Below are 17,215 nucleotides of genomic sequence, written 5' to 3'. Positions count from 1 at the left end.
TATGTTAGCATATACTGCGAAAAAATGTGCCCGAGAAATGATGATTCAATTTGGTAAAGGGAGGCAACTCGTGAACCTTTTTCGGTGTGAAATTAATTTCAGTCAATTTTATCAACTTACAGCAGTGTATACTAAGTAATGTGCTTTGGTATAATTGTATAATTTACCACAGTAAGGACAATTCCATGTGATTCTGATTGTTTTCTATAAGGAAAGTTGCTCTATATAGTTAGTTTATGGCGGATGAATATAATTCGGAAGAACTGATTGTTATTTGACATGATGTATTTTCTTTATACTGGTACATGTACACAATTTTTCGGCAAATCTGCACATCGTTTTGTGATTTCTACCTTGGAATTCCCCTGAATGCGGAGTTCTTTTTCGATTTGTTAGCAATAAAGTTTCTACAAAATAAGAAATTTTGTTTTAGAAACGAACGCAAAATGGTACGTAGCATCTCAAATTCTGAAGTAAGATTGTCATTAGGCATTAAACATGGGTTGGCCAGTTTACGGAAATTACCCCAAATGGCTACTTTTCCGATCTAAAAAAACAAGGACGTCATATGTATAATTCATGTCCAAGGCAAAATGCATGTATTTAAAACGTACCGGCTATTTCCCTTAGCTGTTCCCTTACTTTTGTTGTCATCAAAGTCATATAACTAGGTACAAAGCTATTTCAAAGTTATCACTATATGCATGCAAACTCTACCGTTTATTTTTTAAAGACATTGTTTTCAACAGCCTTTTTTCTTGGCAGACAGGAATTTACCATATAAATAATTGTCATACAAATGTACATTGAATATTTGCCATCAACCCGAAAGTTCACGGCCTCACTTCATCTCAGAGCAGAGGCCGTGAACATTAGTACCGGCAGATCCGAACCACCAAAGACTAAACCAGATTTTCTTTCTATCCTCGGACTGTAATCCAGTGGAACAGCTTGTCAAGAATTACAACGCCTCATCTAAACTCAAACTTTCTCCCTTCTTACTTTCATCTTTTCTTCTCTCCTTCCTGCCTTCCTTCACTATATATTCCCACTTTCCTATGTTTTCGATCAAACTATTGTTTATGTTTTCGTCTATTGCACACCTGGTGATGATCTTCAGATGAATGACTACCAGTCAACCGGCAAAAGCAAACAAACATTTCAAACCAACTTTATCATTTTCGTTCTTCATCGTGGAAAATTTGAAATAGCTGGCATATCATTCGGCACATCATTTACTTTTTACAAACTGACTGACGATCTCTTTCATCAACATGCAAACTGATCACTAACCAAAGCAGTTAAAATTTAAAAAAACCATAACATGAACATTAAAACAAAAACTAATGTAAAAAACATATGCCAATTGTGTCTTGAGGTTCCTAATCATTAATATTTAAGTGAAATAATTACCGCTACTTTCACAAGATCGGATATCGTTCAATTAAGGATCGTAGCATTGGGGCGATAAATAATTTTGGGGCGATATGGTTGTCATACTTGGGGCGAAATGAGCGATGTGAAATAAAGTTAGGACGACATAGTATGGGGCTGAACGGTTTTTGAGCGAAATGTTTGTAATTCAGTTTAATCACACGCAATTTAACGCGTCATCAAAATTATTGACGTTACAAATTTGAGGATCCGAGACATAAACGTCATGAAACAACATTTAAAGCTAATTTGGTATGAGAAAGATAAGCTTGTCTTGTCTTGTTTGGTATCTTCCTCCTATAGTAGGAGAACCAGTATACAAAGTACTGTATATTACGTGTGTGAATGTGAACTTGGAGACAAACCCGTTAAAAAGGAAACAACAAACTTATGTACATAGAGTATTAAGAAGACTCATAAACTTGGTTTGTGTATATCTGTACGTGTTTGAGTCCGATTTTTTTTGTGCATCTCATTTTTGTATCCAGTTGTTCAAAGTTTGATTAGCGTACCGACAGTTGAACTAAATAAATAATTAATCTTGTATATTTTCAAAATTATTGATATTCAAAACTTACATGTAATCCAATTACATGTAGACTCTCGATGGTTTTAAGAGGATTGTCTCGATACAAGAAAAACATAAATATTGGTAAATATTCAGATATTTCTCAAAAATCACATTTTGAAACCTAAGACTAGTGCAAACGTTATGCTTGGGTTATTTCATATCAAAATGTTTTATCTTAAAGCTTTTAACCAGCAATACAATTATCTTTGCGGTTTACAATTTTGTTTTACAATAGTCTAAAATTGCATCATGATTCTGGGGCCATGCGAGATGTAGAAAACACGTCCTCAAAAGACGATTTTTTTTTAAAAAATTCGTCACTGCCCACATGCCGTAGAAGAGCATCATCGCACAGGCAGCTTGAGATAGTGGTCGTGTATAGTCTATAAGCAGTGATGGTGTGATTTGGTAGCTGTTTTACCTGGCAGACTAGAAATACATGTCATCATTTGTTGCTTGTTTATTTTGTATTCCGGTATAAATATTGAACTATCTATATAGTTGTCAATCATATTCAAAACTGGACAAGGCAAATTCAGTGGAAGCAACGAAACTTCATGTAATTTATTCTCAGAACATTTTCACATTTTAATAGTTCCCGATGTGCACCGTAGCTTTGATGACCAAAGGCATCTCTTTTGAATACTGACACGATTCATAATGTACGTACTTTACTTACTCTAAAATTCATAAAACAAGGGCTTTTGCGCGCCTTCCTTCCTGCTTCAACAGTAATTTAGACCAATTTGGATTTCCAACTGTTTGTCCCCGTATATCACCGATGCAATCGTCCATGAAGACTGAAACAGCTGAATGGTGCAGTGTTTGTCATTTTTTGGCAAATTGTATATTTACCAAATTTTAAGATGCAGTCGCATGTGTGTGTCACACGTTCATCGTTAGGCAGTCAAGAATAACGCCTCTCCGTTAATGTTTTAAGCACTGAACTGCTTTCAGTTGGCATTCATAGACAATATAAATACCAACTGGACAAAGGCAAAGTCCATGAAGCGCGCTTACTTTTTTGTTGTTGTTGTTGTTGTGTTGTGTGTGCCAGTGTAACATATTCTCAAGATTCATCAAGTTGAAATGTGAACGAAATGGGGGTAAGCTGGTGATACAAATTCCATCCCCCTAGTCACTAAGTGAATGGATAAATCACCGGTGAGGTATCAGCAGCGGCCAGGTAAGTGGCGATTTGTTCTATGTGACACGGTTCAATAACAGGTTTATGGTTAGTTGGTTTGACCTTTCCCTGTGCTTGAGTAGCCCGCCAAGTATTCCATTCAAATGTCTGAAATCTTTATCTCTCACGATGTTATTGCTCCTATGCATATCAGCTTAATGTCTGTTTGTTGCTCCCCGAATATTTTTCAATGAGTTTCTGTGGTACAGAGCTCCCCTCTTTGGCCTAGCTTCAACATAAATCTCCTCAGTTCCTCGGCCAGGTCATGCACGCCTACTTGCTGCATGTCGACCGATTTCCCAGTTTTCTCAATATTCCAGTCTGTAAAATACAATTAAATTTGACTGTGATTCCCCAGATAAGAAGTGAGAAAGTCAGCTGTGTAACGGTTAAGCCGTTTTTTGTTTGCGTTTTATAAATTGTAACATTTGACGTGTTTTGATTGATTTTTATACAATGTGACACTATTAACAAACTTCTACAATACAAATCAAACTTACATTGAAATATCTTTATCCCCCAGGCAGTGGTGTTTTTTTTTTTTTTTTTTTTTTTTTTTTTTAGGTGGAATTGGCCAGTGTGGGCATCGAAATACAGAGAGAGATCGTCATCAGTTGCAATGTCAAACCTCCCCTTGGTATTTTTGGGGTAACCGCAGACACCGGCGTTTCTGGAGGGGACAGGCAGTCCAACGCCGCCCTCTGTATTCCACTTCAATTTCTTTCGAAATGCCTATGGAGCTCGCCATCAGCTCTATCCCTTTTATATTGAGTACACTTAGAATGTCTTCCTCGCTGGTATCCATTTCATCGGTATTCATATCACCGGGAAAACAAATCCTATATCGTCGCTATCATTCATTTCGCAGACGACAGATACTCCTTACCATAAAGATAGGTGGCGTTTTATTTTATTTTAAAAGTAACGTAGCGTTTATTTTCGACTTTTGTCATTTATTATTATATTTCTTTAAATTTCAAACTTAGTCATGTATGAGAACTTTTATTTTCATTTTTTTTGTCAAATAACGTATCAGAATTGTGGATCAAGGGGAGGTAACCTCAACTTGTTTTCATTGTTCATGAGCTGGACAACTCGCAAATAACTTTGGTAAGGTTACCTTGTGGTATTGCCATGAAATCGTAAATATTTAGAAATAACCGGCTATTTTATAAAATAGGTTTATAAGAGTCATTCAGATTGTATGATGAAACTTGTGTATAAAGTATCACATGGGTATGTTTGACACTGTAACCTGACGAGGGTATGTAGCTCAGGAGAAGAGTCCTCTCTGTGTACAACTATACAGTCGTCCATTATATGGAACACATCTCTTAACACTCCGGGTTAATACTGTACAATTACTCAAACACAAACAGTAGTCAATCATTCTACAACTTACTCATCGACTGTATCATCTGTTATAATCTCTCTCGATATTCATCTGTCACCTCAAGCTATGCATGCACACACACACAAACACACAGTCAAAACATCTCATAATAGCACACACCTGTGTACATATATATTTTTTTTATTCTCTAGACTTTGACATGGCATTTTACAAATGATACAACCTGATCCTTCATTTCAAACGAGCACATAATACAAAGTGAGCCAGGAGTAGCTAATGTTTTGACAGAACAGAATGTCAACCCATTTATCAAAGGAATAATAGGAAGAGCACATATTTCTGTAGGTTATAATTGGTCAATAATGGAGATTTTTTAATGTGCATGATCTTACTTAATACAGAGTTCATCTTCAAATTAACAAATCATCAACATTTTAACAGAATCAAGTCCAGAATTAGGTATACCAGTGTATTTATCGGTAAGAATTAAGTATTTATATACAATTCAATGGTCAAACCAACAATACAGCTGGCTTCATTACTACATGTTGTTTTTCAACCAAAGCCGCTGAGTCTTCATAGCTTCTCTATGTAGCTTGGAGACTGCTTGACAAGATAAAAAAAACATTTACAGTTTAATCGGGGTAAGTTAATGAAATTTTGAAAATTTCAACCAAATATTACTCAGATTTGCAATCACCTTTGGTGCACAAAATGAAGGTTCTTCGACCAAGACACAGACTGACAAATAATTTTACAGGAAGTTTTATGTCCAGTATAAGCTATACTGTACAATAAGCTGGCACAGACTAACAAATTATTTAGCTATACTGTACAATAAGCTGACACAGACTGACAAATGATTTAGCTATACTGTACAATAAGCTGACACAGACTGACAAATAATTTAACTATACTGTACAATAAGCTGACAGACTGACAAATAATTTTAACGGAAGTTTGATGTCCAGTATAAGCTATACTGTATAATAAGCTGATAGCGCTAGCGCTTCATATTAGATTTGCCTTTGTCCAGTTGGAATTCATTTTTCCTTGCTTATATTTACCATTTTTGGAATCTGTTCATCTCATAGAAAACTCAATTAAATTAACTATTATTCAACATTTAGTAAAATAATGCATGTATCGTGTATGCTTAATCAATTAATAGAACAACCATTGCCCAGGGAGGGTCAGTGGTATCCAACGTAACAATTATGACGTCATAATAATGATGGCGTCAACAATCGGTCCATAGCATGCATAGCATGCATAGAAACCAAAATAGCCGTAGTCTATGTATGATTTTACTTATTTCGCTCAATCCATCCAATCCATCCATGTTTGATCAACATTGTTTGTCGGGTTTTTTTAATTTAATGACAAAATTATCTAAATAGTATAAAGGGATTGAACGATATTTGTTCAAATTTCATGCTGGGATGAATGCAATTCGGATCCATTTATGTTTGTGCTTCATAGCAAGTATTTACAAATGTATGTCACTGACCCGATTCACAGTTATTTTCAATATAAGTTTTTCCTAATGTTTGCTGTATTGAAGTGCATGTATCGCGCAGTGCAAAAGATTTTTCTAGAACACCCGAATGTCACGGAAATAATTTCTTATTGTGAACTCTAGTTATGCAAGTCACTTATATTGTGTAAATCCGATGACAAGCCTTTCCATCAGGCTATTGGCATACCAATGTAGACAAAACGTTTCCCTCTCATGGCCGGCTTGTTATTCACATAAGGCAGAACTAACCGAAGAGCTCATTAAAATAGGTACAGTAACACAGTCTTAGATATTCCTTCAAAGCTTATGATATCGTGCCAAGAAAAGGGCTTGTGTATAAGATAACTGAAAAGTTATCTTTTTCAAATATAGTCGCGTGGGCTTAGACATCCTTTAGACTTTGCAAGTTGAGTAGTGTCAGCAGCAGGACGCATTAAGTATCCTTACAATTATGATTTCTGTCGACTGCTTTGTATACTCCCTAGACGTTTGTAGCCTGGTTCGGTCAAAAACAATTAATATTATCAGTGTACCTGATATCACTAACTTATACTAATTGCACCCTGTCTCTCCCATAAAATCTGGTGGAAATTAACTGTGATACTCGGGTCACACAATTTATCTCAGGTGAAAGCAACGTAGTTATTTGCCTCTTGTCAAGTTATAGACGTGTTGACTTTTTAAAACAAATTTACTGATCACGTCGATCATGCATTGTAGGTGCTCTTAACAGGGACGACTTACAACTAAACTGTGTGACAATGTCGATTAACCGATTGTGAACGTCTTTTTCTTGATAGTAACACCTCAACTTCTCCACTTACGCTGTTAACATTTTACGGTTAATTTCACATTGAAGGGCTGACTACGAACATCACCCATTTCCGTGACAGTTGTCGAATGCTGACGAACAATTTTACAACATGTTTCGAGAGGTACAGGTTGGTGAAGATCGGTCAACTTTTAATGTCGCCTCAATGATTTCATTGGAAAATAGTCTGCTTCTTTGATATCGCTCATTGGTGTGTCTTGTGCATTAATTGTTACTATTCCGTTGACCTAGATTAATATTAAGGTGGTTGTCGTCGATAAGCAGGAGACGCTTATTCTTCCGGAATACATGGTGGTATATATTATCACTGGACTTGCCCAACGCTGTGCGTTTAAAATGATTGCGTTGTTCACATTCTACCCTAGTTCCATATTGTTTCTCTCCTTTATATGCAGGTATATACCAAACCAAAGCAAAATAAATGTTAAACGTGTTTATTGACATAAAAACTGAAGTTCAGCAGTTAATACAAATGATAAATAAATCTTTATTTAAAATTATACATAAATATATCTATAAATATATTGTAATTCACTAAAATAAAATACGGTTTATACAAAACAAGGATATCACTATAAACATATCACAGAGGCTTTTCTCGAGATGCAAAAAGAAGGGCCAAAAACCCAGCCCTTTTTACAATATTCAAGGTATTAAATTTAGACCATGAAGACCAATACACCTTTTTTTATACATAATCGTTTAGATATTTGTTCCCAAACACATGACAAATGTGTAAAAAAAAAAAGTAGAAACAGTGATATAAAATTAACCTTATTCAGTCAAAACGTTCCTGTTTCTCTATACATTGAGGAAACATAATTACACAGAAAACTTAACAATGGACAACAATGGATAACCAAGACAATAAATAGTTCCGATTGGAATGACATTTATCAATTCAATCAGTTTGTAATCATTTAAAGACAAAGCTTACAAAACACATATAATTCAAACTCGTTCACACTAAATGCAAGGCAATGCCGTTATTTGTCTGAGCTTCCCCTTGACATTATCAGAGTTCTAGATATCAATAGCGTTCAGATGCGTTCAGATGCTGACAGGTGTACAGCACAGGATAAACTAAATTAACTTAATAGGTAAAGCACTGGAAATGACTGAAGCACTTATTTGACAATCGTTTAAAACTTTTGCAGATTTTCGAATATGATGATGGAGATAGTAATGAATGTAATTAAATAACTTCGATGTATTTGTGACTTGTTTAAAATGACATTCTTGTTATTTATCTCCAGGAAATGATCTTTGTTTCATCATGTATTCATTCTTTTGGCAAACGTTTGTGAAAATTCACTTTATATACTAAAAGTTTGTCAGCCATTTTGATATACACGTTCATTTTACAATTTAAGATATTACTTATGGAAATACTGGCATCTGCTGAATAGAAGCAACTAACTCCTAACAACCGCTAATGCTAATCCGTTATAATTCTTTCATACATTGTATCTCTTTCAACTTTAGAACAATATAATAATGATTATGAATCATTCAAACTGTGACGGAGATATATGACGAAATCAATCGTAGACTACGGTAACACATCAACAACCGCCGTTTAAGGCATGTGAATACTTCTTAATAATATGCATGATTGTAAAAAAAAGCCCACCTTGATTATAATATGGATTAATTTAAATGTAAACAAGACATAAACAATGATGGAACAAACTTGGTATGATGTGTAAAACTATACAACAAAAACATCTCAATACAAAAGGAAGAACAAATTAAATTACTTTGTAATGCACTGGCGAAAAATAATTCTTCAACACAAACAATTTGAACATTTATAATTATTGAAATGATATTTGGCACAACTTAATACAAATAAGAGTGTGTAGGTTTCATTTCTAAATTAATGCATAGCAACATTTTCCTTTACCCTGAAACGATTGATTTAGTATTCCTATGCTAAAGTAAAAGACATCTTACACACAAACAACACTGCTTCACCTACTCAATATTGAGCAACGTTTTTTCTCTATTTTTTTGTGTCAAATTCTGCCATGAATGCAAGACTGACATTTGTCAATATCCTAAATTTCTTATATATATTACTACAAATATTGAAAAACAATAAATACAGGCGTATGACAAAACTATAGTCTAGAGGAATCACCTTTTTAGCGAGATCACATTTCAAAATTCAACGAACTTTAGACGATATCTTTAAAATGTAGCTTTTCGTGGCAAACGAAATGGTTAAAAAAGACAGCATTACAAATACAAATCCAGATAAAAATGTTGTTACTAAATTAAATGTCGCTGTAGTTAATATTACAATAACAGGGGACAGTCGTATATGCTACTATGTATGAAAGTGCACGTTGCTGGTGTAGTTAATAATAGTTTGGTTACACTTTGGGAAGTGGTACTAATAACTTTTTTGTTATCATTATCCATGACGTGTATTTTCTTGGCATTTCTCTTTACTTTAAATGCAATATATAAATCAAATAGCGTTATTTTCTAAGTAAACAATTTGGAATTTTTCTACTGTTTTTTTTAACTAGCATCTTCCATATATTATCATATGACATTTTAAGTGTGGCAATGGAGATGAATGATTTTAGTAGCTTGGTGCAAATTAATGAAGAGAGATTAGTTATTAGTTATTTATGTGGTTTTCTTTACCTACTAAAAAACTGTGCAAAATATATTTTTTAACGAAAAATAAACATCCTATTATATGTATATATAATTGATGACTGTTTGGACTACCTCGATGTGTTGTACACACCGTGGGACACTATAGAAAGCGGATTATGTAACTGAGTAGTGTCCAAAAACACAGCAGACATGTGATTGGCACTCGAGGGAATTTCGTGACACTGAGCTACCCTACGCCCAATGTAACGTCGGACAATTTTAGGTAGAGGGTTGGGCTGAGAGTTCACTGGTGACACAGGCCTCTGAATTCCTCCATCAGAAAATTTGAGGAGTATTTTGCTGTTTGTCTTTGCAGCGGTAGCAACTATGGCCAAGCTTGTGGAAGAACCACTACTCTTTGCATTCACTGTATTCGAGCAAGCACTCGGGGGTCTAGGAGATCCGTAGCTACTACGCGGGCGCGGGAAGAAACCTCGAGCACTAAGAGCACGCTGACACCCTGGCGGAATACACACACTGTCTTGGCGACATTTACAGTGGGGTTTGTTGAAATCAAGACGAACATTATTGCCGCTCCCACACTCGGTACAAGTTCGAGCCCAGGCACCATCAATTAAAGGACTTATACCTGTTAACAAAAGAGGGCGAAGATCCAGTATTAGTAACACAAATGAGTATAAATGAACACACATGCACGAATGGTAGTATACAATGTTAGTACTGCAAATTTTGTTAGCTCAGTTAAACCTTCTTTTTATATAAATATTACACACTTGTTTCACAATCTTCATCAAATTTGAGGAGTTCTAATCATTGGGGAAAAAATGTGTTATTTTATGAGGTATTAGTTTGTCTACAATAAGAAAACAACAATTTTGAATGCAATTTACATTCCTGTCTCAACAGACAAAATTGTTTGGTGTCAATTAACTGATTTTGTTTAATTAACATACCGTAAAAGTCGAAAATTTTCGTGGTTTGGAAAATGTCAATACAGATGAAAGGTGTGAATAGAATATATAGATTTCAAAACTATTGCCAAAGCAAAAATGTCCACACCAAAATTAGTGAAGAGTCACAACGCGAATATTTCCTCGTTTACAGTACACATACTATATAATTAAAATCTTTTCCATAAAATAAATGGACAAACTGATGACGATTGTGAGACTTTGTGTGCTAATCGTCGTTAACAATGGGAAATGTAATTATCATAACTCGTGTACTTATCAACTAGCATCATCAAACACACTTACTGGTCTATATAAAATTAATATGTGATTAGGATTTAACATTAATATGATTATTCGTAAAAACTGTTATATGATCAAAAAGAAATTATGTGGCCATCAATATGAATCAATATTATTTAATATCTAAGTCTCTAATACATTATCAATGTTAATTCTTGCTGTGCTATGGTGATACTCAAGCATGATGACAATTGCGTGGTGCATCGTGATGTAAATAATTAATTAAAAACCACAGTGAATTGATAAGGCATCACTATTTCAACATTATTATGATAGTAACTTCACATTACAAGCACTACATCGGTAATTTTAAACCTGGTTTGGTAAGTAAAATATAGCGTGGTTTGGTATAAGTTAGGTGAAGTTTAATGCGAGTAGTTATAAGATAAGCCCATGATCTTCGTATAATGATCCAGAGTCGCAGATAAGAAGATTTTGTTAAATGGCAAATACATATTTTTGTTCAACGTTATAATTTCATTCTTCAGGAAATTCAAAGTAATGTTATAAAACAATCGTACAAATGCATGTCAATGAGGTTTATATGGTATACTCTTAGAATCAATATCAGTAATAAGACAGCAATTCTAGAGAAAGTAGTATGTACTCAAATAGGTAAATAAACATGCTTGTAATTCATTTTGCAATACTCAAAAAGGACAGCTGGGAAGCAGTATAAGTATAAGCATATTTTTATCCTGAAACACACTGCTGTAGTATTCTGGCTGCTGCAGCTGTATGATAAATACATAATGTGCAGTCATTAATGGACTACACTGTTAGCTCTACCACAACTTTACTTCTAATCTACTGTGTTAGTTCTATCTACTGAATTAGTGCATACATTACTACATTTAGGTTAGTCTAACAGTGACTGGATCTTACAAGGTATGGACATTTCTGGGAGGGGGTTGCTGTTTTTCAGTTCATGCCAGGTGTAAGGGAGTCGGGGAGGAGGAGGAGGAGGCATTTCCACTTGATAGCATACAGAAGATAGCGGTCAAAACTATCCCTGTCACAAGTTGGGGGGAGGAGGGGGGGGGGACTAATCTAGTTTCACAAGCTACGTGAGTCCAATTCAAAGTACAACAACTGGACAAGTAACACACATATAAACAACGAAGCATGCCCCAATTATAATGTATCGATAGTAGGATTGTGATGAGGGGTTGGCTCTGCATCACTATTATAGATCAAACAGTACTCTATAACATGTACCTTCCGTGTCAAACAAACCATTCAAGTGCATGATGAATTACAAGTTTATCAATGAAGAAGTAGGTTGTACCATGCGATACATCAATTGTACACCTAACACTACAATCACTTGAGGGAGATGATACAAAATACTGACGAGTTTATACGAGAAAGAACACAAGAGGAATATTGTATATCAGGAATATTGTATATCAAACACAATGATAGTGCAGAATGTCACGTTATCTCTGATTAGGTACAAGTTATGCAAATGAGAAAAACAGCCATTTGATCGTTTCGGTATCTAAAGAAAGCATTTTCATGTAAGCTTGTCACTTTTTCATAATTTCAGTATCGTTGCCAGTCACTGTCAGTCAGATATCAAGACAGGAATGAATGGCAACATTTCATCAATACAGTTGGCTATTCTTCTACACATGGCACAGGTAATTTTATCAAAAGCAACTTTTTAATTAAGCAGTAGTTATAAATAATATACAGATGTTATTTTTACATCAAAGGTAGTAAGCATGCAGGCCATAAGGATACACAATGATATAGTAGAAAGCTTTGCTAGGGATGTTCTTTCTTTTGTAGTCTATTGACAATGTTAAAAATTCAGGATGGCTCGGCTGAAGACAAAGTTATCATTCATTTTTGAAAATTATTGACTACTCATCAAATAAAGCTACTACAGGTTTATTTCTGTATGTCTTTGAATAAAATAAAAAATAGTAATGACAACACATGCAAAAGTGGTATGTACGACTCCTACGTTTGTCTATAATAAAGCATGGCAAATGACATCTAAAACAGAGGAAAATGAAATGGTTTGCAAAAAAAAATCAAATGTGATTTTATCATCTCAAAAGAAATTGATATATATATTCAATATTTCAACACTAACATTGATGTATACAGCCATTGTAAGAGTTATCCGGTGGTTAACATTTTTATCTTATACCAGGAAGTAATTTTATCTGTATATGGCATTATCACAACATAACACTTCACGAATTCAGATGATATGCAGGTGAAAATCCAGTGTATGGAAAGCCTACCGGGTTTTATTAAGTTTGTCATCAATAGCAATGTGTGTTATAGGACCATAACATTTTCTAAAACATTCATTGGTTAAGTATGGAAACAAATTAAAGGCCTTCATATTTGCATTATAAAGTAAACAACAATAAATATATATATATAAACAATATTTGTTATGATTTTTCTTACAACTCCGTAAACAAAAATGCATTTCTATAGGAAATGCCCTTCGTGTAATTTGACTATAGTCCAGTTAATTATACTCTGTGTGGTTCTGCATGCAACTGAGTGCTTTTAAATGCTCAATGTACAACGATACTTAAGAAACAATATCTCTATGAAAACAAAACAAAATTTGTATGGAATATTAATTGTGAATGAAAATACAAAATATTGACATCGTATGTGACAAGAAGAAGCAGCTGTAAACTTGAGGGGGAAAAGTTCTGCATGCAAATGAGTGCTTTTAAATGCTCAATGTACAACGATACTTAAGAAACAATATCTCTATGAAAACAAAACAAAATTTGTATGGAATATTAATTGTGAATGAAAATACAAAATATTGACATCGTATGTGACAAGAAGAAGCAGCTGTAAACTTGAGGGGGAAAAGGAGAATCAACAAGAAGCTCACTCGAATAGTAGTGAATGAAAAATTAAAATAAACCTTTTCATTTAATTTGAAACTAAAAATCACTCAAAACGTTCTAGGATCTCATCTCTGTCTAGATCTGTTGACGACTTATTTCAATTCAACCAATGGGAAACGTTTCTCGGTTTAAAATCTCCATTGATTATATTACTTCCCATTGGTTGAATCCAAATTGCCGTCATGAGATTAGGATTTGAGGTCTCAGTGTCAGACATGAACAAAATAACTATTAGAAAATTAATGCAAAATAATCTAGAGAAGAAGAGTTTGTAAATCGTTAGATTTAATTAAAGATAACAAAAAACCCAAACTAAAGGCTCAGCGTGCAGACACATGTACCTGAGGACTTAGTTGGTTCCTACTTAAACTTTATGAGTGGGAACTTTAGGCGCATGTACCCCAAGTGGTCTGAAAGTTCAAATACAGGAAGAATAGGTTAGGAATGCTGTTCATGCACAGTAAATGCATTAGAGTTACGTAATACATATATTAAAACGTACAGGTAAGAGCAATAAGATATATCATCAGAACTAATAATGAAGACTGTTATGGATGACTTGATATGGAAAATAAATAAGCATCCCCAGCAGAAATGACGGACAATGACAAAATATATGCCACCGGAACGAAAACAGGGCTGCAAAGTCAAAACATTATACATAAAGCAATGCAAGTAAGTAGTGGTCCTAACCACGTAACAATGGGGAATGAACTTTTAACCTGAAGATGACATTATGACAGAATGTCTTGAACATTGGCAGATGGTGTTTCCTATTATTGTCTTATTTGCCTATACTTATGTCCAAAAAATAAATTAAAAAAATAACAATTCTATTAGAACTGTGTGTTTTCAATCAGTTACCCAACCAAATGTCATAAAAAAACCACATTTAAGACGACATATTGGATGCTAAATACTTCCTTTGAGCACCAGGCAATAATTATACGCGGGGAAAGCTTATTTATGTCGGGCCACCACCAGTGAGAGCTATACATATATATATGACCATAATCACCAGTGTAAAGAGTATTTGAATATTTGTAGGACCACCACCAGGGGAAGCTCATACATGTATGATAAGGTTGGGCTACAGCCAGGGAAGATATATGCATTCAAAAGGAGAGCCTAGTTCATATTAGGACCATCACCAGGGGAAGCTACACATACATAGGACCACTTGCAAGGAGGAGGGCGACACGCAGGATCACCATCAGGGTAAGTTTAGGACTGCACCCTGGGGATGGGTGTTGCATTGAGAGTTAGATGGATTATGATTGGGTTTGGTTGCAGGTATGTGAAAGCACCGGTAAAGGCAACATGAACTATGAGTAATGGCTACAATTACAGGCTGTTACAGATTACAGATTACGTCAACACAACCAACTCATCTTGTAAACTCTCTCACAGTATTCCATTGCTATTCTAAAGCTTCTTCAAATGGATTTATCAATGAATGAGATGTAACTGCTTTTCCTTTATTTGATATTGAGAGAAACAGGTGAGTTGGTTGTGTGTGGTATGCCCTGGCGAGTAGGTACAGACATGACAAGCCCAATTAATGGCATGCAGATATATCGAATGCACCCTCACCAATACCACGAGCCAAAGCCTCTCTATGTGAAATCTCCAAATATTATTGGTCAAGCAATATGGAATAAATCGTGAACTTGAGCTTGTATGTGCTCGTTCATGACATGAACCTTGATTGCAGGAAGGTTCTGAACCTTCACAAATGGGGAGGCTTTGGTTAACTGCAGTTTGACCGGACGCTGCGACGTATTCAAACTATGTGTGCGGTCTCCATCTTTTCGTTTCTTACGACGTCTTTTCCCTTCAAATAAATAGATAATCAATGTATGTTTGTCCTTTGCATTTTAACTTTGAAAAGGCATAGATAAAAAGGTTTGAAAAATAAGCAAGAATATTAATTTAGAAAAAAAATTATCCACAACTTTCAAGTTGGGATCAGGTTTTCTCTAATATTAAAAAAAAAAATCAGTTAAGTTGTTTTCTGCAGTCGGCTACGATGCTCATACATCACTCCCTATTCATAATATCATTAAGAGTTGAGGAAACTATAAAGAGGACGGTTATCTTATTTTTAAAGGATGATGATGATGATGATGATGATGATGATGATGATATGATATGATGATGATGATTTCAACTTGCATTGCAAATATTGTAGGAACTTCATCTCTTTTTCAGGGATGGTTTCGTAGAGTTTTCAAAGTTAAGCAACTGAATTGGTTATATTTTGAGAAATTACAAAAATGAAAACACCGAAACATAGCTCTAGAGAACATTTCTAATGAAAAAGGAAGTAGAGATATAACGATGTACTGTAGACCATTGTCAAACCCATCTGAGAATAAACTGTCCAGTTCTGCTTGTTTACTGGTTATCTCTCCAATACAGATAACAAAGCAACAAGTTTTCATCTATCCTGATGAGGTGCCACAGTAATTGATGCGTAACTAAAGTCAAAAACTTTAGAAGAATGCTGAGGATTTGTGTTTGTTTGATATGATGAAAAAGTCCAAGGATGATGATATGTCACAGTCACTGCACACAACACACTACGTAAGGCAGGCTTTATAAACCCATTACAAAGCTAACACAGGTAGGCACCACACAAGGGTAATGTTATAGACCCACCACACAGGTGTATGATAAAGAAATATTACACAAGTAGGCACCAGACAAAACAAAAGGCTATTGACCCCTTTAACAGATGTATGGCCATCGCAGTTACATGTACCAAAGGTAGGCATCAGACACTGTAATGCTACTGACCCACAAGAACAGTGTATGACACCCATAGTTAACACAGGTAGACATCAGACACTCTAATGCTACTGACCCACTAGAACAGTGTATGACACCCACAGTTAACACAGGTAGGCGTCAGACACTGTTATGCTACTGACCTACTAGAATGGTGAATGACACCCACAGTTAACACAGGTAGACATCAGACACTCTAATGCTACTGACTCACTAGAACAGTGTATGACACCCACAGTTAACACAGGTAGGCATCAGACACTGTTATGCTACTGACCTACTATAACGGTGAATGACACCCACAGTTAACACAGGTAGGCACCAGACACTGTTATGCTACTGACCCACTAGAACAGTGTATGACACCCACAGTTAACACAGGTAGGCATCAGACACTCTAATGCTACTGACCTACTAGAACAGTGTATGACACCCACAGTTAACACAGGTAGGTATCAGACACTCTAATAATACTAACCCACTAGAACAGTGTATGACACCCACAGTTAACACAGGTAGGCATCAAACACTCTAATGCTACTGACCCACTAGAATGGTGAATGACACCCACAGTTAACACAGGTAGGCATCAGACTCTCTAATAATACTAACCCACTAGAACAGTGTAGGACACCCACAGTTAACACAGGTAGGCATCAGACACTGTATTGCTACTGACCCACTAGAACAGTGTATGACACCCACAGTTAACACAGGTAGGTATCAGACACTCTAATAATACTGACCC

At 35.3% G+C, this 17,215-nt stretch overlaps 1 protein-coding gene across 7 annotated transcripts in view; it reads right to left on the bottom strand.

Moving 5' to 3' along the window:
- Positions 1-7,321: 7,321 nt before the first annotated feature.
- The window catches only part of LOC110443883 (tubulin monoglycylase TTLL3-like), a 40,519-nt gene continuing 30,625 nt past the window's right edge, over positions 7,322-17,215 (bottom strand). For 4 of the 7 annotated variants that reach the window (XM_021488323.1, XM_021488327.1, XM_021488329.1 and 1 more), the window contains one exon: positions 7,322-10,158. In XM_021488323.1, the coding sequence (XP_021343998.1) occupies positions 9,638-10,158 (521 nt within the window). In that variant the 3' untranslated portion in view covers positions 7,322-9,637. Of the gene's footprint in view, positions 10,159-14,018; positions 14,088-15,380; positions 15,512-17,215 lie in introns of all 7 variants that reach the window. The other 3 variants (XM_021488324.1, XM_021488325.1, XM_021488326.1) reach the window with 3 other exon arrangements.

Source organism: Mizuhopecten yessoensis, unplaced genomic scaffold (genome assembly GCF_002113885.1).
Source record: "Mizuhopecten yessoensis strain PY_sf001 unplaced genomic scaffold, ASM211388v2 scaffold716361, whole genome shotgun sequence".
NCBI classification, from domain to species: domain Eukaryota; kingdom Metazoa; phylum Mollusca; class Bivalvia; order Pectinida; family Pectinidae; genus Mizuhopecten; species Mizuhopecten yessoensis.
The sequence above is the reverse complement of the archived record's forward strand: the minus strand, read 5'-3'. Positions and strand labels throughout refer to the sequence as shown.